The sequence below is a fragment of the Anolis sagrei genome, chromosome 2, assembly GCF_037176765.1.
Source record: "Anolis sagrei isolate rAnoSag1 chromosome 2, rAnoSag1.mat, whole genome shotgun sequence".
NCBI lineage: Eukaryota > Metazoa > Chordata > Lepidosauria > Squamata > Dactyloidae > Anolis > Anolis sagrei.
Window position 1 is genome coordinate 298,399,205 of NC_090022.1, and position 25,490 is coordinate 298,424,694.

The window sequence follows — 25,490 nt, forward strand, 5'->3', positions numbered from 1 at the left end:
GGAGGGCCCAAGTTTGCCCATGCTTGGTCTATATCAAGGGAAGTCCTTAGAGGGCATCTACACTGTAGAATGAATGCAGTCTTACACCACTTTAAGTACCATGGCTCAATTTGCTATGGAGTCATGGGAGTTGTAGTTTGTCCAGGCACCAACACTCTTGGGCAGAGAAGAGAGAAGGCAAGAGATCTGGGAGAACTATAAATCCCATGATTACATAGCTTTGAGCCAGACTGCATTAATTAATTCTTTGAGATTAATTCTGAACATGTGGAAGAACTTCCTGACTGTGAGAGCCGTTCAGCAGTGGAACTCTCTGCCCCAGAGTGTGGTGGAGGCTCCTTCTTTGGAAGCCTTTAAACAGAGGCTGGATGGCCATCTGTCAGGGGTGCTTTGAATGCAATATTCCTGCTTCTTGGCAGAATGGGGTTGGACTGGATGGCCCATGAGGTCTCTTCCAACTCTAGGATTCTATGATTCTATGATTCTATGTGCCTCCAAAGCAAACTCTCCCAAAGTTTATTGTGAAAGCTCAAATCAGCTTTGGGTGATATGATTGGCTCCCTCTAGTGGGCGTGGCCACCACTGGACCAATCACAAACGGCGCCCGGCCTGGAAAGAAACCGGCGCGCTCTGCTTTGGGGAGTTTCTGTCCAAAATGAGCCACCGTACCTCAATCTTTCTCAGCGGCTTGTTTTCCTTCTTCCATTTTGCCGCCTGTCTGTGGGAGGCGTGGCTACCATTTTTCCCGTCCAATAGGAGCTGCGGATGCGAGAAGAGCAGCCAATGGCGGTGGAGCTAGGCTGGTTTCCGTGGCGACGGTGCGGCCTAGCTTCCTGGCTCAATGGCGGCCTCAGGCGAGAGCTGCTTGAGCCTCTGGCGGGCAGAGAACGACGATTTGGTCCGGCGCTGGCGGAGGGTGAGCTGGGAGGGCGTCCTAATAAACAATAATTTGCCATATTATTATTGCCAATTTGCCATATTATTATTGTATTGTCGAAGGCTTTCATGGCTGGAATCACTGGGTTGTTGTAGGTTTTTTCGGGCTATATGGCCATGTTCTAGAAGCATTCTCTCCTGACGTTTTGCCTGCATCTATGGCAAGCATCCTCAGAGGTCTGTTGGAACTACAGAAAAGGCTTTATATATCTGTGGAATGACCAGGGTGGGGCAAAGGACTTGTCTGCTGGGGCTAGGTGTGAATGTTTCAACTGACCACCTTGATTAGCATACAATGGCCTGACTGTGCCTGGAGCAAACTTTTGTTGAGAGGTGATTAGATGTCCTTGTTTGTTTCCTCTCTGTGGTTGAGCTGTTGTAATTTTAGAGTTTTTTAATACTGGTAACCAGATTTTGTTCATTTTCATAGTTTCCTCCTTTCTGTTGAAATGGTCCACATTAGTCAAATACTAATACTAATGCCTTGGCAGAGTGTGCAAAAAGAATCTGCGAACCCCACCTCCTCCAAGATGAACTGAACCACCTCAACTGGGCTCTCCAGGCCAATGGAGACTCCATCTCAGACATCGGAAGAGCTGCAAGAACACTGAGAAGAAGCCATGAGAATAAAGACGAAGATCCACCCAGAGGAAAAGGGTTCTTGCCATTACATCCCGTTTAGACTACTGCAACGCTCTCTACGTGGGGTTGCCTTTGAAGACAGCTCGGAAGCTCCAACTAGTCCAACGCTCGGCAGCCATGATTTTAACAGGAGCGGAGCGCAGGGAGCATACAACCCTCCTGTTGCGCCAACTCCACTGGCTACCGATCTGCTACCGGGCTGAATTCAAAGTGCTGGCGTTGGCCTTTAAAGCCCTAAACGGTTCCGGCCCAAGCTACCTATCCGACCGCATCTCTGCCTATGAACCCACCAGGACTTTGAGATCTTCCGGGGAGACCCTGCTCTCGATCCCGCCTGCTTCTCAAGCTCGGCTGGCGGGGACGAGAGATAGGGCCTTCTCGGTGGTGGCTCCTCGGCTGTGGAACGCCCTTCCTACGGACATTAGACTAGCACCATCTCTAATGGTATTCCGCAAAAAAGTGAAGACCTGGCTGTTTGAGCAGGCGTTCGAATAATTAGTGCAATGATTGGCTAATGAACACTGGAATGGAACAGTGGATGACGAACCTGGAACATGTTTTTGATGACGAGACGACAGTGAATGGGTATTGTAGTAACTGTTTATTAATTGTGTAATGTGTTAGGCTGTTACTGTTTCTATACTGTAGCACTGAATTTTTGCTGTTCGTATTTGTTGTGAACTGCTGTGAGTCGCCTTCGGGCTGCGAACAGCGGTATATAACTAAGGTAAATAAATAAATAAATAAATAAATAAACTGACCGCAGAGGGAAGCTGATGAGGAAACACAACATACAAACTATCTACAGACCCACCAAATAAATCCAACAAATGCTATGTTCAGCAAAGGACAAGAGGGATCCTCTCACTTCTGCAGAAGTCTACCGTGTACCATGCAACCGTGGACAAGTCTCCAGAGGGACCACCAAACACAGCAGCATTGCCCAGACACGAATCAAGGAACATGAAAGGCACTGCAAACTACTTCAACCGGAGAAATCAGCCATAGCAGAGCACCTGATGAATCAACCTGAACACAGCATATTGTTTGAGAACACAGAAATGCTGGACCACTCCCACAACCACCATGTCAGACGACACAGAGAAGCCATTGAAATCCACAAGCATGTGGACAATTTCAACAGAAAGGAGGAAACCATGAAAATGAACAAAATCTGGCTGCCAGTATTAAAAAACACCAGAATCAAGACGGTTACTAAAGAACACCACTCAGGAACAGAAGAACTCCAGACAGCAAACAACAAGTGCCAGGTAACACTTTCCAAACAGGATGCCTTCACACAACAGAGGACAGGCTACTTCTGTGCAAACACTGATTGACATTACAACTGCAAAGCTACACAATGATACTCAAACTTGCCAATTGCAACATGGACACTATCTATTCCCCCATCTTGGACAGTCCACAATTATATGTATACACTCCACTTACTTCATTTACAACCTCTGAGGATGCCAGTCACAAATGCAGGTGAAATATCAGGAAAGAATGCTACTGCAACATGGCCGTAAAGCCAGAAAAACACACAGCAACCCAATAATAATCATACAAATATCAGTATTTTAAAATAACTAAATTACAAGGCAGCATGCACATATGCACACGCTTTGTAGTGAAAGGTGCTTTGTATTGTGGGAGTCCCCTGTACCATGTCCTTAGTCATTTCGGCCAAGTTATACATAAGGAATAAATAATTGTGATTGCATGTTTATCTCTCTCTATCAGGTTGGCCCTGATACAGCTTCTGTTCCTTTCAACCTGCATTATCCTTTCTCCTTGGCAGGCGACAAGGTCTCCAGGCCCTGGTTGTTCAGTGGCAGAAACAGCTCAGCAATGCCGACTCGCCTTCACCAAGTTACTGCAGAAAATCCAAGGTAGGTCAAAAATTGTATTAGTGGGAGCAGGTGGCTTAAAGGTGTCCTAGGGAACCATCTATATAAATAAAAATCTAATGTTCGTTTGTGGGATTAACAAAACTCAAAAACCACTGCAAAAATTGACACCAAATTTGGACACAAGACACCTGACAACCCAATGTATGTCCTTCACTCAAAAAATTGAGTTTGTCTTTTGGGAGTTGTAGTTACTGGGAGTTATAGTTCACCTACAATTAAAGAGCATTCTGAACCCCACCAATGATGGAATTGAACCAAACTTGGCACACAGTTCTCCCATGACCAACAGAAAATACTGGAATGGTTTGTTGGGCAGTGTCCTTTGGTTTTGGAGTTGTAGTTCACCTACATCCAGAGATCACTGTGGACTCAAACAATGATGGATCTGGACCAAACTCTACACGAATACTCAGTATGCTCTAATGTGAACACTGGTGGAGTTTGGGGGAAATAGAATCTTGACATTTGGGAGTTGTAGTTGCTGGGATTTATAGTTCACCTACAATCAAAGAACATTCTGAACCCCACCAACAATGGTATTGAACCAAATTTGGCACACAGTTCTCCCATGACCAACAGAAAGTACTAGAAGGTTTTGTTGGGCAGTGTCCTTTGGTTGTGGAGTTGTAGTTCACCTACATCCAGAGAGCACTGTGGACTCAAACAATGATGGATCTGGACCAAACTCTACACGAATACTCCATATGCCCAAATGTGAACACTGGTGGAGTTTGGGGAAAATAGAATCTTGACATTTGGGAGTTGTAGTTGCTGGGATTTATAGTTCACCTACAATCACAGAGCATTCCGAACCTCACCAACAATAGAATTGGTCCAAACCTCCCACACAGAACTCCCATGTGGGCCACAGCAATGCGTGGCAGGGGACAGCTAATATGGCTTATTTTGGTACTTCCTTTTGATGTAATGTGTCTAAGGAATCACTGAAACCCTCTGTGGTGGAATGCTTTGCTTGTGTTTTGTGGGATGCTCTCTCTTCACCCACTAGAGCAGGCATGGACAAACTTCGGCCCTCCTTCCAGGTGTTTTGGACTTCAACTCCCACAATTCCGAACAGCTGGTGTTATGTATGTAACATTTTTTGTTCCTGGATTATAAATGTCATTTCTTAATTGGTTCTATCATAAAAACATGGAAAAAAATTATTAAACTGCAAAAACTTTGTTTTTGCAGTACATTGTACAGCACATTTTGCAATAATATTTATTTATTTATTTAGAACTTTTATATCTCATTCTTCTCTACCTCTGTTGGAAGGACTCAGAGCGGCTAACAGCAAAATTCAATGCAATACAGTAAATAACATAATGAAACAACAGAAAATAAATAAATTCTAAAATAAATATAAAACTATTCATCATTCAACTCAGTCCAGAACATAGTGGTCAAATAACTCTTAGTCCAGTGGTTCTCAACCTGGGGTCCCCAGATGTTTTTGGCCTTCAACTCCCAGAAATCCTGGTAAACTGGTAAACAGCTGGTAAACTGGCTGGGATTTCTGGGAGTTGTAGGCCAAAAACATCTGGGGACCCCAGGTTGAGAACCACTGTCTTAGTCTATAACAGGTCACCATCAATCTGCAAATGTTTGACTCCAAAGCCAGGATTTTAGCTTCTACCCCATAGAGTCTCAACCAATTCAACCTAGCTTGTGGCAACCACAAAAACGGAAGTTTCTATGTAGTAGAGCAACTTCTTTCAAAGTAAGGACAAGATAATTAAACAGGAAATAAGACTTTTAAGTCAGGAACAGAACATTTTCCAAATTTTGTTACATAGTGTAACGTTTTGCCATTAACAGGCTAAATCTGAGCAGTTTCCAATCTGTCATTCTGATCTGTTAATCATGTCTGCCTGTGAGGATTATGATGAAATGTAATTACTTTGTATGGTATTATATTTATGCTGAATGTTTTAATTGTATTTTGTGCTGTTGGGGGCATCAAATTCTGCCGATTGTAAACCGGCTTGAGTCGCCTCCGGGCTGAGAAGGGCGGTATATAAATACAGTAAATAAATAACTACTTTATTCACATCAATGTATTGTGCTTTTAAAATTCAGTGGGACCAAAATATTACTGACTTATAGAATCATAGAGTTGGAAGAGACCACATGGGCCATACAGTCCAACCCTCTGCTTAGAAGCAGGAAAATCGCATTCAAAGCACTTGGAAGAAGTTTCAAAAACACCAGTTCGCTTCTGCTTCAGTTCTGTCTCCATTCCCAAGAGTTCTTCAACCAAGTGCCTTCCTAATCAGGGAGGCTTCAAGTTTCCTGAAGTCTTCATTTTGAATAGAGGGACCTGTCTGCACGGAGAGGCTTCCTCGTTGTCTGGTCTCTGAGATGTGACTTGGGTCCTTCTCTGCTTGGTCTCCATCCTTGCAGGGCTTCCAGCTGTCCTTCCAGCTCTTCCACTAGAGCTGACCATCCTCTACAATTCCCTTCTCTTCGATATCCACCTGTCCAGCAGTTCTGATGAGGAGCTCTTGGCAGGAATAGACCATGGACTCATCAGAGGTAAGGAAAACGATTTGGTAACTCCTGAGGCTTTATGTTTTCCCAGTGGGGAATTCGTTATCTCACATTTCAGACACATTGCTGTGGACATTGTAACAATGGTAGGTTTAAGAACCAGTTCTCCAACCTACTTTTACTTTATTTTCATTTCTTTGTTTCACCATGGCTGTGGGAAAATGCTTATCTGTGGGCATCTAAAATTGGCTGCAGTTGAGAGATAAATATGCATAGTTCTTCCTGAGTTCTTTGCACTGGGATTTGTGGCAAAATAAATGTTGTTGTTATTTAAAAAGTATTGGCACCTTTAAGCAATTTCAGATTCTAAAACCCATTTTCTCCTTATTTAGCATGAAGGGAACGGGGCGAGGGGAGGGGGGAATATTCCAACTCCTACCAAGGTAATATGGGCTTCATAGAGAAGGATTTGTTGATGTGTTTTGAAATGTAGATTTCAAAGTGTGTATGTATGTTTAAAAATGCAATGCTATGTGCCGAGTGTACATAGCATTGCATTCCCAGGATTCCTGTGTGGAAAGGGTTAACTGAACCATGAAGAGAATCGGCATTCCTAGAGAGATCATAAATCTTAGTATACAGAGCAATGGACATAGCGTAGTGCATCGTACATCATACGTCACTTTGGAATGCAGGAGGTGTGGACTAATGCTGATAGCAGCGTGTTCTGTGTTCACGATGTAGCTGCCGGATGGAGAGGGAAGCAGTTTTACAATGTGCTTAACTTCTAATGTAAATAGTTGTACAATAAATTAGTTTATAAGCTAAAGGAGACTGTGATTGATGTGTTTCCTTGCCTTGCTGTGATGAGATACCTCTGATAGGATTGTGGTTGTGTGGCAAAGTGGATACTCTGTATTGACAGTCTTCTTCTCACTTGGCCTTTTCTTATGCAAGCCAGCCACCATACTCGCCGCTTTGTGGAAAATATAAAGACTAAGCACCCCTTTTCTTTCTATCCTTCCGTTGTTTCCTTCCTTTCATCTGTTTCTGCTAGTGCTGGAGGCTTCTTCTGTCCCTGACCACAGCATTTGCTCAGAGGGACGCTGGAAGAGGCTCCTTCAGGAAGGGGCCTCCAAGGAGCTCCAGGCCGCTCTGCATCGACTGGCTGCCTTGCAGGCTGCTCTTTGGCTGGCTACTAACCGTCTAGAAGCTGTGGAAGACCTTTTTCGCATCCTTACCGGTGCTAAGGTAAAATGGCTCTGTTTAGCTCTGCATAACACTCTCATGAAGGCATTGGATTCCTTAGTCTTTCCAGGGGAATCCTGGCCACTTTCTACTACTGTATCAGACGAGCAGAAGACTTGCAGTGTTATATTGGACTGCTAGCCTGTTCCAGATCAGTATTATTGGTGAGACCACACCCTGTCTGTCTATTTTTGTCATTTATGAATAATGTCATAATTCAACAGGATTAGAAACTATCAGCAGGGAATACTAGTGATCTTCATCTAGGGCTGGGAAGAGAACTATCCTGAAACTCTGGAACGCCATGGCTGCAAGTCAGAGTTGGCAATGTTGGGCTAGATGACAACAGTAGTGATAATAGTAAAATAATAATAACCATGACAATAGCAGCAATATTTTATTTTTACGTGCTTTTCTTCATGCCTTAAAGCCAAGTACAAATACATTGATAAAACAAATACTATAGAATACATACTGCTTTTTAAATATATATAATAGAGATGAAAACAGCAATACGAATAAATGTAAATTTAAAATTCTCAGATCGATTCCTCAGGGTCTATTTCAGCATGAAGGCAACTTCTTGGTTCCCCAGAAGAAGTTGTGGGCTTGCTGTCTTTGCAATGTACTTTGATCAAAAATTGCATTGGTTGTGTTTGCATCACACACCACTTCGAAGGAAGGTGGGATGGTTCTACCTGTGTGCCCAATTCCAATTGCTATCTACTAATCTTGGTATAATCCAAAGTGGACAGCATCCTTTTCCTTCAACCTCTCCAATAACCCTTTGCATTTTGGAGTTCTGATAGTACAGTGGGATCTAGAAGAGTCCTCGAAATTAGTTCACCTTTGACATGTCAGGGGAGTCTTCACCTTCAGGCATCTGCATTCCTTTCCCAGGATCTGAGGCCTTCTCCTTGTCCTGGTCATCAAAGTGAGCTGCTTTCTCTGCTCCAGACGTGGCGTCCGCACGATACAGAGGAATATGATCCCCTTGTGGCACAAAGCGTGCGAGACCTGAAAGAGATTCTGTGGACTTCAGCTGCCTTCTTGCAAGGTAGAGCTGGTAGAATCCTTCCTCTGTTGCTTTTGGCTTCCATTAGCTCTTCTCCTGTGAATGTTCTGCTTTCCAGAGTGTTCTTCCATGTCAAGACCCAGGCTGGGCAAAAGAATCCAAGTTGGCTGTGTCCTTGAAGGGCACCCAGCGCAACCGGAGAGAGGACCCACATAATCCCTCATATTTTTTACAGTGCCAGGAAGTCTTAAATGTGAAAATGTTTGCCTTAAATATCCAGTCATTTTAATATCAGATTCTAAAATTTATTTTTTGAAACACACCCGCATACACTCAATATGGAATCCTCATCTTCTTGCCTTCAGTTACTAAGTACCCTAACCCTGCCCACTGTGATTTATTTTCTGTGTTTAAATTATAGTGATTTTACATTGCTTGATGTTTATTTACTGTATGTACTCGAGTATAAGCCTAGTTTTTCAGTCCTTTTTTTAGGCTGAAAAAGTCTCCCTCGGCTTATACTCGAGTCAAGGTTTTTTATTATTATTATTTTACTCTATTATTATTATTATTATTACATTAATCATTTTACTCAATTATTATTATTACATTTATAATTTTATTCTTTATTCTTCTTCTTATATTTATTATTTTACTCTATTATTATTGGAAGCATATGTAAACACATTTACACTGAAGAAGGTTAGAATCATGCTTTAATCAGAGGACAGTCTTAACTTACAGTTTTATTCAAAAACATTTAACTTACCAGTGCCTCAATTAATGCTATTTTATTGGTATCTATTTTTATTTTGGAATTTACCAGTAGCTGCTGCATTTCCCACCTTCAGCTTATACTCGAGTCAATCTGTTTTCCCAGTTTCTTGTGGTAGAATTAGGTGCCTCGGCTTATATTTGGGTCGGCTTATAGTTGAGTATATACGGTATATTGTTTCTTGTATTTTATTTTATATTTATATTTAACTGTTGTTTTATGTTGTTTATTTGCATTGCTATATTGTTGGGCTTGGCCTCATGTAAGCCGCCCCAAACCCCCTTGGGGAGATGGTGGTGGGGTATAAATAAAGTTTATTATTATTATTACTATTATTATTATTGTTATTATTATTACTACTTCCAGATGAAATACCACACATTATGTGTGAGACCACATTCTATTTTTCAGGGTGTGCTATACCGAGGTCCTTCCGTTGTTGTCTGGCTCTTTCTTGATTCTGTGGCTTCGTGCAGTCTTGAAGAGACAGATTCTGTGTTGTGAGAAGCAGCTGCCAAGAGCGCTTTTCTCCCAGCAGCACTTGGTCACCCCACAGAAATTGCCCACCTCTGCCTCTAATCCTTTGCTGTTCTTAGGAGGTCACAAGACCTTGCCTGAAGCTCACCCCCTCTCCTCATGCTCGAGAGACCTTTTTAATTATTTATTTTATTTACACCAATTCTACCCTGCCCTTCTCACCCCTGGGGGAGTGGTGGGGGGCGGGGGGGGGGGGGCTCAGGGCAGCTAACATGGACAACAATTCAATGCCATAATATCAATACAACAATGTAAAATCAAATACATAGCAAATTAAAACAGTAACATTAATTAAAATCATATATTCAAATACTAACATAGTCACCTAATCAAAGTCACATAACAATCCTATGGTCCGAGTTCAGTATCTAAAGTACTGCTATGTCCACTAGCCAAAGGCCTGGCTCCAAAACCACGACTTTAGTTTTTTCCTAAAAGTAAGGAGGGAGGACGCCGATCTAATCTCGCTGGGGAGTGAATTCCACAAGCGAGGGGCCACTACTGAGAAGGCCCTGTCCCTTGTCCCCACCAGACGCTTTTGTGACGCCGGTGGGACCGAGAGCAGGGCCTCCCCAGTAGATCTTAAATTACGAGGTGGAACGTAGAGAGAGATACGTTCGGATAAGTAAGCTGGGCCGGAGCCGTATAGGGTTTTATAGGCCAAGACCAGCACTTTAAATTGAGCTCGGAGGTGGACCGACAGCCAGTGGAGCTGACGCAGCAGGGGGGTGGTGTACTCCCTGTAGGGCGTAATCTGGCTGCTGCCTGTTGGACTAGTTGAAGTCTCCGAACAGTCTTCAAAGGCTGACTTGTGGTGGCCCCTTTCAGGATTTCCTCTCTTTTTTTTCAGGTATTCAGCAACTGGAAGCTGGTAACAGTACTGCTGCTCTTGCTTTTTTCAAAGCTGCTGGAACTGGGCTGTCTTCTAAGCGAGTCCTCGCCCAGACATTCACCTTAATGGGATGCTGCAACTTAACGCTGGTAGGAGTTCCTGTCTGCATGTGCGTGCAGGGTGATCATGAGGTGGCTTGGCAGGTGAAGGCAGGGCAGAAAGGAGGTGCAGACAGGACAAAGGTGTGTCAGAATGTAATTTTAAAAAAAGAGATCGGTATAGGTGGATAATAAAATATATTTACCAATATTCCAGTTAAGCAGCATAGCTAGGGGGAAGCAGACAATTCAGGGTGTTCTGTCAAGCCTTTGAGTCGCCCTGAAGGGCTGAGAATTGCGGTATATAAGCGCAGTAAATAATAAATAATTGTGTATATTGGGTGCTAATAGAATCTCCTGGGAGATCCTTTGTAATGGCAAGCGTGCTTTCTCTGAAACCCACTTCTTTTCCTCCTGCCTTGCTTCTCTTCTGTCCAGGGCAGACCGCAGGTGGCTATGCAGCACCTGAGGAGAGCCCTCCAGGTGGACTTCACCTTCCTTCCTGCCTTTCATCAAGCCGCCTTGTTGTACCGCCAGTTGGGGATCCTGGAAGCAGAGCTGGAGTCCTTGGCCTTGCTTTATCAGGTAAGTCAAAGGGCTGCCTTCCCCTCTGGGGTGAAGCACTGAAATTCTGACTCCTTTTCCCTGGAGTGGAAAGAGAAAAGAGTGCCCTGCCTGGCTTCTTTTTAGCTGACTCAAAACTCTAGTTGGGGCGCTGCCCAGACAGTTGGTATCAAGTGAGGAGCAGCAGCCATGGGTTCTGGATCTGTCCCCATCAGGATCCAGAAGCATCTTGGAAGAAGGGTCCACAAGGAAATGACCAAGATCCTTCTCTGCTTTTGCTCTCGTGCTTGCAGAGGAGCAATGTTTCATTGGCTCATAGGTCCATTTCCCCACATCTTCTCTTCTCCAGGCTCTGGAAGACCCTATGGAGGTGACATCTGAGTCTGTGGATCCACACTTCCTCATCAGAACAGAGCGCCTCACCCGTTCAGCCCAGCAGACTCCATTCTTTGCCCAGAAGTGTCCTGCAGGAGTGAAATACCTCTTGGCACAGCGGTGCCTCCAGGCAGGGAGGTGAGTGCCCCCTCACTCATCCTTTGTGATGTTTGGAGTGACCCCAATGTCTGGTTTGACTCTCAATCTGTGGTGAAGTTGTTGTGTGCTTTTGCTCCTGACAGGATGGTCGTACAGAACCCTATATTGGTGTTGTATCTCAGGCTAAGATTCACCTTGCTATCTCTGACAAACCAGCCCAAAATTGTGAGGTAGAAAGTTTATTGTGAGGTTTTCAAACAAAGCAGTTCATAAGCAGTGAGAAGATCAGTAGTACAAGGTAAAAATCCAATACAATCCCTTTTTGTCAAAGCAGGAGACTTGAAGCATAGAAGCAGAGTTAAATCCCATTAAATAGCATGAGGTAACGTGGAGTAGGCTTTTCCCAAGCCCCAGAGCCGAAGCCGAAGCAAGCCATTTAGCAACGTTGGAACTGACACAGAACCAGCTCCAAGGCAGTTTACTTATACGTAAAACATCAAAACATTGAACATCAAACAGGCAGCTAACAAGCAGTTTTCCCACCACCGGATGAGCTCAACACTTGGCCGCAATTCGTAAACTCCGTCTCAACACCTGGGCAGCTTGACCTTGATCCCCACCAACTGCCTTATCAGCTACATTCCGTTCTTGTGAGAACAGCGGCTTGTCTCTAGCTACAGGCTCTACAGGCTGTGACTGAGAAAACTGAAAGCCCACATCTGCACTCTCATTCCCATCATGCTGTTGCTGTTGAACCACAACAATTGGCCAGATTTATCATTCAGGGTGTTGTCCCCTAGCACTGAGACACCCTTTCACCCAGCACCACACCAAAGGCCAGTGATCCAGTCATAAAATGTTTATTGAAGAAATGATATAAAAAGGGGAAAAGGGGCAAATCCAAAAAAGGCAGGATATAAAATTCAATACACAAAATAAGCCAGAGCTCAGTAGCAGTAATCCAGTAATACCAAAAAGAAAAAAGAGAAGAACCAGTTGTTTCTACTTAATGTGAATGTGGCAGTTTTTTTGATATGTGTATTTGTAATATATACATTGAGTTAAGTTAGTTATTTTCATATTACCATAATCAGCGGATTTTGTCTCCACAGTAATCCAGTAATGCCAGGCAAAAATCCCATAATAATAATAATAATGATAATAATAATAATAATAATAATTGTTTGTTTGTTTGTATTCCGCCCTTTCTCCCCAAGGGAATTCAGGACCGATTCCAGCATAACAATAGCAAACAATGGCAAACATTCAATGCCTACATAAAACACATGATACTACCATAAAATCCCAGAAAACCCCCATACATAAAAGTAACATTAAAAGTAACATTAAGACCTAACATCTATACATTAAACATGACATCAATAAATTAAACTACACGTAATTAGAATCAAGGAATCAAAAAATACAGAATTAATTCAAGGTTTTTTTCATGAACATGAACCCAGGAATCTCTCCCAGATAAACTCTCCAAAGGTACATAAGCATAGACAGGAACATAAAACAAGAATATTGATAATACAGGAACCAGGAACTTGGAAACATGAACAGAAGATGGATTCCCAAAAGCAACGTTGTCTCTTCTGAGATGCTTGAAGCCAAACCACTCAATTTAAGAATTCCAAACATCAGCCTGGTCAACCTGATCTGCCTGCAATTCCCTCTGAACACTCACAGACCCCTCATTTTGGAACCCATCCTCCTCCTCCTCCTCCTCCTCTGAACATTCAGAAAAATCATCTGACACTTGCCAGAGTACAACACAGGGAATGTTTGCTTTTTTTTGCCTTCCTCTGAGGATAACAGAGAGTGTGACTTGCTACTCTAAATAGGAATGTTAACCCTGATCTCCCCAAATGTGAGTCAACATTGAAGCCAATACAGCATGTTGGCACCACTGTTAACATGCCTTCAAGTCAAGGGTTTCCTTGGCAAGATTTTTTCTGAAATTATTTTCCATGGTCTTTATTCCCAAAATGAGAAAGTGCATTCAATGTAGTTTCTGGGTTAGGAGATTTGAACCCTGGTCTTCCATAGTCCTAACCTAACACTCAAACCACTATCCTTTGCTAGTTTTTGTGGAATTTTTAAGTTGGGGTTCAGTTGCCTGTCTTCCATTAAGAGGGGACCAAAGAAGGGTTTGTGCTTCATCAGTGCAAGGTCCCTGGTGTCTCCTTGTGACTTCTATTGACTTCTCCTTTCTTTTGTAGGGCAGGTGAAGCAGCGGAGCATTACCTGGACCTCTTAGCTATGCTACAGGAAGGGCCCCTTCCCCAGGTAGGTCCTTTCCTGCAGCTTAATCCAAAACCAGCAACTTGTTCTTGTGCTTTCCTAGGTGTGCAACCTTTCCTAGTCTCAAAAAGAAGAATCACTGGGGTAACTGCAAATTAAAATGAGAACATAACTCATGAAAACGTGGTGCAACAGACACTAAAAATGAAAGACTTTAAGCATCAGGACAGGTAGGGGCTGTGAATGAGCAGGTAGTGTGTGCGAATATCAAGAGAAATGCAAAACTTGTGGGTATGGTGATGAGGTGACAAGTTCATTTGGGGAACTAAAGTGTGGGAAATGATATTGCCTAAAGCTGAAGTAAGAAGATAAATATGAACCTGCTCATTCACAGCTATGAAAGTCTGTTCCCAGGCATTTTCTTTCTTAATCTGATGAAATAGACTAAGGACTTTATTTCCATTAATACTGTTGTTGTTATTGTTGTTCATTCGTTCAGTCGTCTCCAACTCTTCGTGACTTCATGGACCAGCCCACGCCAGAGCTCCCTGTCGGCCGTCACCACCCGCAGCTCCTTCAAGGTCAGTTCAGTCACTTCAAGGATGCCATCCATCCATCTTGCCCTTGGTCGGCCCCTCTTCCTTTTGCCTTCCACTTTCCCTAGCATAATTGTCTTCTCTAGGCTTTGCTGTCTCCTCACGATGTGGCCAAAGTACTTCAACTTTGTCTCTAGTATCCTTCCCTCCAATGAGCAGCTGGGCTTTATTTCCTGGAGGATAGACTGGTTGGATCTTCTCACAGTCCAAGGCACTCTCAGAACTTTCCTCCAACACCACAGTTCAAAAGCATCTCTTCCTTGGCTCAGCCTTCCCTAAGGTCCAGCTCTCACATCCGTAGGTGACTACAGGGAATACCATGGCTTTGACTAGGCGGATCTTTGTTGCCAGTCTGATGTCTCTACTCTTTACTATTTTATCGAGACTGGACATTGCTCTCCTCCCAAGAAGGAAGCGTCTCCTGATTTCCTGGCCACAGTCTGCATCTGCACTCATCTTTGCACCTAGAAATACAAAGTCTATCACGGCCTCCACATTTTCTCCCTCTATTTTCCAGTTTTCAATCATTCTTGTTGCCATAATCTTGGTTGTTTTTATTACTATTATTATATTTCTTTATACCCCGCTTTGTTGCTCCTGAAGGAGACTCAAAGCGGCTTAACATAAAAGCATTCACATACAAACAAAGTAGGTTATAGGAACTTGGAAATGATGAATGAGTTTCGCCCATCAGTCATGGGGAGCAGGTTAGCCATGGGGAGGAGGCAGACATTGCTCTGCTACAGACCGTTGGTCTTGCTTCAGTGCCGGTTTGCTCCCTTGGTGCAATAAAGTCTTTAATCTACAAAAACCTCTTTCTCTCAATGACTCTCAAAGGTGCCACAAGATATCTTTGCGTTCGGCTCTTTCAGATGAACACTGCTATGGATGGCATGATTTTAATAACTGTTTTTAAATCGTGTTGTTTATCAGTGGGTTTTAATATAAATGTTATTGTATTATCGATGTTTAATTTTTAATGCTTTATGTCTAAATGTTATGTTTATGTTTTAACTAGCCGTCCCCCGCCACGCCTTGCTGTGGCCCAGTCTGATGATCTGGAAAATAAAGTAATGAGAAAGTGTTGGTTTCTAATATATGTACCGTATATTCCGGCATATAAGATGACTAAGTGTATAAGATGACCCCCAACTTTTCCAGTTAAAATATAGAGTTTGGGATACACTCGCCATATAAGACTACCCCTCTTCCAACACACACCTAATAATTTTTTTAAAAGCATCAGATTTGATTTTAATATGGTAATTTTCCTATTACGGTATCTCCTTCTCAACCTCTCCGATCTCGCACATGTGCACCTGCACCACTTCACTGCAGTCTTCAGGAGCGAGATCTGAGAGGCAGAGGAGGAAGTACAGTAATAGGATACAAGGACTGGCCAGACAGGTAAAAGAGTCATGTTTTTCTGGGCCCAGAGTCACTCTATCTCTTTTCCATACCCTGGGCACCCCAGATGCCTGCAGCTTGCTCCGCCCTTCACTTACACCTTCCGGGTGAGGCGCCGCTTCATCTCACCATCGGGACCACATTAAGTCCATGAATCCTGATGAATGGCTTTTCTTCTACCGTACTTATACAGCATCCCCCTTAATGCTTTCATACAGTTGCTGCATACGACAGGGACGCGGCCATGGCCATTTTTGAGCTCCCCCCACAATATGCAGCAACCACAGATTCTCCAATCCGGATTGGAAGTTTCAGCACCCGCTCTATAAGACAACTCCCGACGTATAAGACGACTCCCGCATATAAGATGACTCCCATGCATAAGGCTACTCCAGCATATAAGACTACTCCCACGTATAAGACGACCCCTGATTTTTGAGAAGATTTTCTTGGGTTAAAAAGTAGTCTTATACGCCAGAATATACAGTAATGTTTTGATGCTTGTGGGTAAACAATATTTCTTGCTGTTTCTTTGCCAGTGTTGCTGTGGAGATTGTCTGATTTGCCTTCTCTGAAACATGCAACATATCATTGTCCTTCTGTAGGGGTCCCTTTAACATCTATGATACTATATCTGTGTGTGTGAGTGTGAATCATATCTATCTATCTATATTTGTGATTTGGCCCAATTCTGTCGTTTGTGGGATTCAGAATGCTCTTTGATTGTAGGTGAACTATAAATCCCAAATATCAAGGACTATTTTCCCCAAACTCCATCTGTGTTTATATTTGGGCATATGGAATATTTGTGCCAAGTTTGGTCCAGATCCATCATAGTTTGAGTCCACAGTGCTCTCTGGATGTAGGTGAACTATAACTCCCAAACTCCCAAACTCAAGGTCAATGCCCACCAAACCCATCTAGTCTTTTCTGTTGGTCGTGGGAGTCATGTATGCCACGTTTGGTTCAATTCCATCATTGGTGGAGTTCAGAATGCTCTTTGATTGTAGGTGTACTATAAATCCCAGCAACTACAACTCCCAAATGACAAAATCAAAAAAAATTGAGTGAAGGAAATACATTAGGTTGTTAGGTGTATGCTGTCCAAATTTGGTGTCAATTGGCCCACTGGTTTTTGAGTTCTGTTAATCTCACCAACTAACATTACATTTTTGTTTATATAGATTTGGTTAGGTTGATTTATAGTTATATGTTATTGTCTTGCTATTCTCTTTTGGTTTTCACATATATGTACAGCATTGAATTTTGCCTTTATAATGTTGGAAACAGCTTTGAGTTCCTTTGGGGGGGAGGAAGCGGTATATAAATGTAGTAAATAAATAAATACATGTCTCTGAATCATAGTCAGGAGAGAATGCATCTGGAACATAGTCATACAGCCTGGAAAACTCACAGCAGCCCAAAAATAGATTATTTTTGGAATGGGGGACACTGGATTGCAGCGCTTTTGTGTGGCCAGCCTGGCTCATGTCCCTCAATGACTGATGATGGCCTTAGGCCTGTGACGGGAGATGCTCCTCTCCTGCCAGGTACCTCTTATTGCTCCCATCTTCAATTGACTTCGTGAGAATTGCTTTGCATTGGCAACTACCGCAAGCACAGTGTGTTCTGATCTTTTGTGGGGGGCTTTCTCTCAGGTGTGCCAAAATAAGGGGCCAACCTTCCCCAGGATTCCTGAGGTCTTTTTGGAAGCCGCCTCCGCACTGGAGGAGCTGGCTAGGCACGAAGACGCCATTGTGGTGTGCGAGGAGGTTGTCACCCGGACGAGTGTGCTGGTCCCCAAGAAGCTGCGACTTGGACCAGGCTTGAATGGTGACGAGGACGTTCTGTGCGCAAAATCTCCTGGTATCCTTCAGGAACAAAGGCGGGAGAGCCTCTGCTGCATCCTTTGGCGAGCGGCCGCCCGTGTGATCCAGGGCTGGGCCTGTGGCAGATTAGGAGAGGCCAAGGAGGCCATCAGCCACTTCAGCAGGTAACTTGAGGCCTAGGGATGCCAGTTTGTGACACCAGTTAGGTCAGGCATAGGCAAACTTGGACCCTCCAGGTGTTTTGGACTTCAAGTGGTCTACAAACACTTAGAAATGAATGCGGTCATCACTAATAGTCAACACGGATTTATCAAAAACAAGTCATGCCAGACTAATCTGATCTCTTTTTTCGATAGAGTTACGAGCTGGGTAGATGCGGGGAATGCCGTGGATGTAGCGTACCTGGATTTCAGGAAGGCCTTCTTCGACAAGGTCCCCCATGACCCTCTGGCAAAAAACTAGTCAAATGTGGGCTAGGCAAAACTACAGCGAGGTGGATCTGGAATTGGTTAAACGGACAAACCCAGAGGGTGATTCTTCCCAAGGCTTCCTCCTCTTCATCCTGGAAAGAAGTGACGAGCGGAGCGCCATCAGCAGGGTTCTGTCCTGGGCCCGGTCCTGTCCAACATCTTTATTAATGACTTAGATGAAGGGCTAGAAGGCATGATCATCAAGTTTGCAGATGACACCAAATTGGGAGGAAGAGCCAATACTCCAGAAGACAGGAGCAGAAGTCAAAATGATCTTAACAGATTAGAGAGATCGGCCAAAATTAACAAAATGAAGTTCAGCGGGGACAAATGCAAGATACTCCACTTTGGCAAGAAAAACGAAATGCAAAGATACAGAATGGGGGACAATGAGGCCTGGCTCGAGAGCAGTACGTGTGAAAAAGATCTTGGAGTCCTCGTGGACAACAAGTTAAACATGAGCCAACAATGTGATGCGGAGGCATAAAAAGCCAATGGGATTTTGGCCTGCATCAAGAGGAGCATAGTGTCTAGATCTAGGGAAGTCATGTTCCCCATGCTCTATTCTGCTTTGGTTAGACCACACCTGGAATATTGTGTCCAATTCTGGGCACCACAATTCAAGAGAGATCTTGACAAGCTGGAATGTGTCCAGAGAAAGAGGGCGACTCAAATGATCAAGGGTCTGGAGAACAAGCCCTATGAAGAGTGACTTAAAGAGCTGGACATGTTTATCCTGAAGAAGAGAAGGCTGAGAGGACATATGATAGCCATGTATAAATATGTGAAAGGAAGTCATAGGGTGGAGGGAGCAGGCTTGTTTTCTGCTGCCCTGGAGACTAGGATGCAATGGAACAATGGCTTCAAACTACAAGAGAGGAGATTCCATCTTAACATGAGGGAGAACTTCCTGATTGTGAGAGCCGTTCACCAGTGGAACTCTCTGCTCCGGAGCATGGTAGAGGCTCCTCCTTTGGAAGCTTTTAAACAGAGGCTGGATGGCCATCTGTTGGGGGTGCTTTGAATGTAATTTTCCTGCTTCTTGGCAGAATGGGGTTGGACTGGATGGCCCAGGAGAACTCTATGATTCTAAGTCCCACCATTCCTAAGAGCCTCAGGCCCCTTCCTTTTCCCCCTCAGCTGCTTAAGCGGCTGAGGGGGAAAAGGAAGGGGCCTGAGGCTCTTAGGAATGGTGGGACTTGAAATCCAAAACACCTGGAGGGCCCAAGTTTGCCCATACCTCATCTAGGCACTTCGTTTGTAATTTTCCTTAATGAAAACATGCCATTTGTAACCTTTCTCGATGTGCAGCAGACTGCAAAGAAAGTTTTTGCAGTTTAATAAACATTTTCCATATTTCTTTGGGAAGCTAGTGTCCAGTCTCCTCTCAGCCATGGAAACCAACTGGGTGATCTTGTTCAAGTCACACTCTCTCAGTGGAAGACAAGGGTAAACTTCAGAAGGAGGCAAATGATTCCACTTTCCTTTTCTCCCTAATAGGTCACTTGACGATCTCCTGAGAATCCATTTTGTGAGTTCAGGTAAGAGTCAATTTTGGTGGGGTTTTTTTCTGGAATGGTTTCTGGCATTTGCAGAGTGCCCTTTTTCCGGAGCTTCGCAAAACTATAACTGTGTCAGGATTAATTTAGTTATGTATGTGTTTTACAATGTGCTTCTCTGTATTGCCAAGATGGATGCCACTGTGAATTGAAAATGCCATGCAGAAATGTTTATACTTTGAGGCTGAGATTAAGTGAACTTGAGAAAAGTAAGATAAGGTTTGTTCTTGCTGAAAACAGAAGGGAGTTGCCAGTCTCAGCAAGAGAAGATAAGCAGATGTGAAGAGGCTTTCGGTTTTGACTAGTTCTTTGTTTTCTTCCTGAATTGTAGCTCGCTTTAGAAAGACGGGTCTGATGTATGTGCTTAGTAAACTTAGTTTCTTTTGTAACTCAAAGCCTGCAAAGTCCTTATTTTGCAACTCAGTGTCTGCTTGATCTAGCATTCCTTCCTCTGACAAACTGTTGCCTAGAAAAAAAAGAAATGGTTGATTCTGTTTGCTTGGGGCCTGGGGGAGTGTTACGCAACAGGAGACTGTGAGAGCTGTTCAGCAGTGGAACTCTCTGCCCCGGAGTGTGGTGGAGGCTCCTTCTTTGGAAGCTTGTAAACAGAGGCTGGATGGCCATCTATCAGGGGTGATTTGAATGCAATATTCCTGCTTCTTGGCAGAATGGGGTTGGACTGGATGGCCCAGGTCTCTTCCAACTCTTTGATTCTATGATTCTATGAGACGTGTGCTTTCTTTGCCAGATGCTGCCTGCAACAGCAGTGCAGAAGATGAATGGGAAAAGCTGAGGCTCTCAGAAATGAAGACTCTCTCCCAAATCAGGCAGTTGGCCTTGACTGGACGAGGGGTCCAGTTTCTGGAGCTGGGGAGAGACAAAGAGGCCTTGATGGATTTTCAGCACAGCTTGCACGTCTGTTCAGGTATGAGCAGCCTGGGATTTTGTTGATTGGTCCATTGCTCCAGTAATGCTAGTAACTAAGGAGGGGAGCAGGGTGTGTATGGATTCAGTACTCATTGCCACAGCGGTGGAGGAAATGCAGCCTGGACTTGGTTGCAGCTCCTCTCTCTTGGGAATTCATTTGTCAACTCATGTATGCTTTTAGGATCCATGGAAAGCAGTTTTGTAGGTTCCTGATTTGTTTAACTGTGTTTCCCTTTGTGCCTTTTCTAGATAGTCCCAGTGCAAACTGGTACTTTGTGCACGCTCTCTGGAAGTTGGGCCGAAGGAAAGAAGCCGCTGCACACTGGCAAAAATTTGTCCCGAAGTCTGCACCGATGGACGAAAAGGCAGAAGGGTGTGTTTGTGTGTGTATTTGGGTGCTCAGGTGCTGCTAGGTCTGCACTACAGCCAGCAAGAAAAGTGAGCAGTTGCAACTGCTGTGCAAGAAAGAGTCCAGAAGACCAGTTTCAGCATCTAGACCAGGCCTGGGCAAACTTTCTAACTTTGGGGGCCACACGCTAACACTCCCTCCTAGGAGGACTGGCTTCCCAGTGACAGAAGGAAGCAAGGGAAGGAGGAAGGAAAGAGAAGGAAGGAAGGAGAAAGAGGAACAGAGAGAAGGAGGGAGGGAGGAAAGAGTTAAGAAAGACAAGGAAAGAAGAATGAAACGGTAGGAAGGAGGAAGGCAAAAAAGAAGGAAGGACAAAGGGAAGGATGGAAGGAGAGAGAGGGAAGGGAGTGAGGAAAGAGAGAAGGAAGGAAAGACAAAAGGGGAGGAAGGAGGAAGGAAAAAGAGCAGGGAGGAAGAGAAGGATGGAAGGAAGGAAAAGGATAAAGGAAAGAGAAGGAAGGGAAGGCAAAAGGGAAGGGATAAAGAGGGAGAGAGGGAGGAAACGGAAGGAAGGACAAAAGGGTGGAAGGAGAAAGAAGGAGGGAGAAAAGAAAGAACGAAGGAAGCAAAGACAAAAGGGAGGAAAGGAAAAAAGGGTGGAAGGGAAGCATGGAAAGAAGGAAGGGAAGGAGGAAGGAAATGGAAAGAAGGATGAAAGGGAGGAAGGGAAAAGGGAGAAAGGGAGGAAAGAAAAAGGGAAGGAAGGAGAGTGAGAGAGAGAAAGAAAGAAAGAAAGAAGGAAGGAAGGATGAAGTGATTGAAGGGAAGGAGAAAGAGGCAGAGAAGAAGGAAGGAAAGAGAGAAAGAAGGAAGGATTTTTTATTATTTATCATGTCATCAGCAACCAGACATATGTATTACATTTTTAACAAAAACAAACAAACAAACAAACAGACAAAACACAGAATTTGCAAGCTTGGTAGTTGATTAAATGTCCTTTGACCAGTATCTGGCCACTTGGAGTGCCTCTGGTGTTGCTGCAAGAAGGTCCTCCCTTGTGCATCATGTGGCAGGGCTCAGGGTGCATTGCAGCAGGTGGTCAGTGGTTTGCCCTTCTCCACACTCGCATGTCGTGGATTCCACTTTGTGGCCCCATCTCTGAAGGTTGGCTCTGCATCTCGTGGTGCCAGAGCGCAGTCTGTTCAGCGCCTTCCAAGTCGCCCAGTCTTCTGTGTGCCCAGGGGGGAGTCTCTCATTTGGTATCAGCCATGGGTTGAGGTTCTGGGTTTGAGCTTGCCACTTTTGGACTCTTGCTTGCTGAGGTGTTCCAGCGAGTGTCTCTGTGGATCTTAGAAAACTATTTCTTGATTTAAGTCGTTGACGTGCTGGCTGATACCCAAACAGGGGATGAGCTGGAGATGTCACTGCCTTGGTCCTTTCACTATTGGCTGCTACTTCCCGGCGGATGTCAGGTGGTGCAATACCGGCTAAGCAGTGTAATTTCTCCAGTGGTGTAGGGCGCAGACACCCTGTGATAATGCGGCATGTCTCATTAAGAGCCACATCCACTGTTTTAGCGTGGTGAGATGTGTTCCACACTGGGCATGCATACTCAGCAGCAGAGTAGCATAGCGCAAGGGCAGATTGTCTTCACTGTATCTGGTTGTGATCCCCAGGTTGTGCCAGTCAACTTTCGTATGATATTGTTTCTGGCACCCACTTTTTGCTTGATGTTCAGGCAGTGCTTCTTGTAGGTCAGAGCATGGTCCAGAGTGACTCCCAGGTATTTGGGTGCGCTGCAATGCTCCAGTGGGATTCCTTCCCAGGTAATAATCCTCAGAGCTCGGGATGCTTCTCTGTTCTTGAGATGAAAGGCACATGTCTGTGTTTTGGATGGGTTGGGGATCAGCTGGTTTTCCCTGTAATAGGCAGTAAGAGCACCTAGAGCTTTGGAGAGCTTCTGTTCTACCATCTCAAAGCTCCCTGCTTGAGCAGTAATGGCACGATCATCAGCATAGATGAAACTCTCTGTCCCTTCTGGCAGTGGCTGGTCATTTGTGTAAATGTTGAACATGGATGGAGCAAGCACGCTCCCCTGAGGCAGGTCGTTCTTCCGTTTCCGCCATCTGCTTCTCTGGCCCTGGAACTCAACAAAAAAGCTCCTGTTTTCTAGCAGGTTTCCTATGAGGTTGGTGAGGTGGTCGTCCTTTGTGATATTATACATTTTTCTCAGGAGGAGGCGGTGGTTCACAGTATCATAGGCTGCTGACAGGTCTATGAAGACAGCTCCTGTGATCTGCTGCCTTTCAAAGCCATCTTCTATGTGCTGAGTCAGGTTCAGCACTTGCGATGTGCAGCTTTTGCCTTTCCTGAAGCCAGCTTGCTGTGGGATCAGACAAGGGTCTATTTTTTCCATAATTCTATGCAAAATAAGTCTCTCCAGAACTTTGTAGAGGTGGCACAGCAGGGAGATTGGTCTGTAGCTTGGTCTATAGCTTTTTAGATCATTACAGTATTTGCCTGACTTTAAGATGGCGATGACTCTTGCGTTCCTCCAGAAGGAAGAATAAGATGGGGAGAGAGAGGAGGGCCCGAGAAGAGAGCTGTGCCAGAACAAATAATAATAATAATAATAATAATAATAATAATAATAATAATAAACAATAATAATAATAATTGATACGTAGACAGCTGGGATTGCATATAATCATATAATCATAGAATCATAGAATCAAAGAGTTGGAAGAGACCTCATGGGCCATCCAGTCCAACCCCCTTCTGCCAAGAAGCAGGAATATTGCATTCAAATCACCCCTGACAGATGACCATCCAGCCTCTGTTTAAAAGCTTCCAAAGAAGGAGCCTCCACCAGACTCCGGGGCAGAGAGTTCCACTGCTGAACGGCTCTCACAGTCAGGAAGTTCTTCCTCATGTTCAGATGGAATCTCCTCTCTTGTAGTTTGAAGCCATAGTTCCATTGCGTCCTAGTCTCCAGAGAAGCAGAAAACAAGCTTGCTCCCTCCTCCCTGTGGCTTCCTCTCACATATTTATACATGGCCATCATATCCCCTCTCAGCCTTCTCTTCTTCAGGCTAAACATGCCCAGCTCCTTAAGCCGCTCCTCATAGGGCTTGTTCTCCAGACCCTTGATCATTTTAGTCGCTCTCCTCTGGACACATTCCAGCTTGTCAATATCTCTCTTGAATTGTGGTGCCCAGAACTGGACACAATATTCCAGGTGTGGTCTAACCAAAACAGAATAGAGGGTAGCATTACTTCCCTAGATCTAGACACTATGCTCCTCTTGATGCAGGCCAAAATCCCATTGGCTTTTTTTGCCGCCACATAATAGGATCCAGAAGGGTGCAAATCCTGTCCCTTGCCCTAATTTTCAAGGTGACACAAGGTTTTCAGATCAGTTAAGACAGATGTTTGAAAGCAACACATTTATTTATTTCAGAATTAAATGCATAAATACCTGGATATGCCTTCCTGTTTTTACACTCTCTTCCAGAAGGATTTACTTCTGGCCATGTTTCAGCACACGTTGCAATTGGATGTACTGAGCCCAAAAATGCCTTCTCTCCCAGCCTGCAATGCTCTCTTTCAGCCTTTGTTTGCTATTTTATTTATTTATTTATTTACTTCACTTGTATACCGCCATTCTCAGCCCTAAGGCGACTCATAGCGGTTTACAACAGTCAAGCACAAACAAAGCGAACAATCAATGGAAAAATTCAATGCGGTATCAACAGGTAATTAAAAACAGATTAACACAGAAACAAGTTAAGCAATTAACAATCATAGACAATGAATCAATTGGCGTCTCATAACTAGAATCATGATCCAAACTCGTCAGTCGTAGTTCCATTCCTAAAATTCATTGCACTTTTTATTCAAATGCCTGTTTGAATAACCAAGTCTTCACTCTTCTCCTGAATACCATCAATGAAGGAGCCAATCTGATGTCCGTGGGCAGGGCGTTCCAAGGCCGAGGGGCCACCACCGAGAAGGCCCTGTCTCTCGTCCCCACCAGCCGCGCCTGTGATGGAGGTGGGATCGAGAGCAGGGCCTCCCCAGAAGATCTCAAAGTCCTGGTGGGTTCATAGGTGGAGATGCGGTCGGATAGGTAACTTGGGCCAGAACCGTTTAGGGCTTTATAGGCCAACGCCAGCACCTTGAATTGAGCCCGGTAGCAAATCGGCAGCCAGTGGAGCTAGTACAACAAGGGGTGGACCTCTATGGTAGACCTCTGACTTCAATTTCTTCCCCTTTCTTATATTTCAGATCCTTCCCGTTGTACCTTCAGTCATGCGCGAGACAAATGACGTTTCCTCAGATGGAATCTCTCACCAGGAACTTGGAGGGCTTTCTGGAGGGAAAGAGCCTGGAACTCTAAACATTGGTGCCATTTCTTTTCCTGTTTTCTTTTCAGACCACTGGGTTTTCCAGAGTTTTTCTCCTTGGCCAACTTTGAATACTGGTGGGATTTGGGGGTGATTGACTCACCAGAATTGTAGTGTGCAATAACAGAAACTGAATGTATATAATAAATATCAATATAAGAAAATTA

General features: G+C 44.2%; 1 protein-coding gene across 1 annotated transcript; it reads left to right on the forward strand.

Annotated features, from left to right (window-relative positions):
- Nucleotides 1–768: 768 nt before the first annotated feature.
- On the forward strand, nucleotides 769–25,490 carry FANCG (FA complementation group G). The gene is made up of 14 exons (XM_060761167.2): nucleotides 769–916; nucleotides 3,383–3,473; nucleotides 5,901–6,032; nucleotides 7,045–7,238; nucleotides 8,136–8,292; nucleotides 10,413–10,543; nucleotides 10,931–11,077; nucleotides 11,406–11,569; nucleotides 13,759–13,825; nucleotides 17,442–17,776; nucleotides 19,583–19,623; nucleotides 20,390–20,566; nucleotides 20,818–20,941; nucleotides 25,205–25,490. The coding sequence occupies exons 1-14, from the start codon at nucleotides 842–844 to the stop codon at nucleotides 25,314–25,316; spliced, it is 1,947 nt and encodes a 648-aa protein (XP_060617150.2). The 5' UTR covers nucleotides 769–841; the 3' UTR covers nucleotides 25,317–25,490.

What these genes read in the sequence shown, in the direction of transcription:
- FANCG (XM_060761167.2), top strand. Translation starts at nt 842, where the DNA reads ATGGCGGCCTCAGGCGAGAGCTGCTTGAGCCTCTGGCGGGCAGAGAAC. An exon ending in CGGTGCCTCCAGGCAGGGAG is followed by an intron (nt 11,570 to 13,758) that starts GTGAGTGCCCCC and finishes TTTCTTTTGTAG; the next exon opens with GGCAGGTGAAGCAGCGGAGC. An exon ending in CAGCTTGCACGTCTGTTCAG is followed by an intron (nt 20,567 to 20,817) that starts GTATGAGCAGCC and finishes TGCCTTTTCTAG; the next exon opens with ATAGTCCCAGTGCAAACTGG.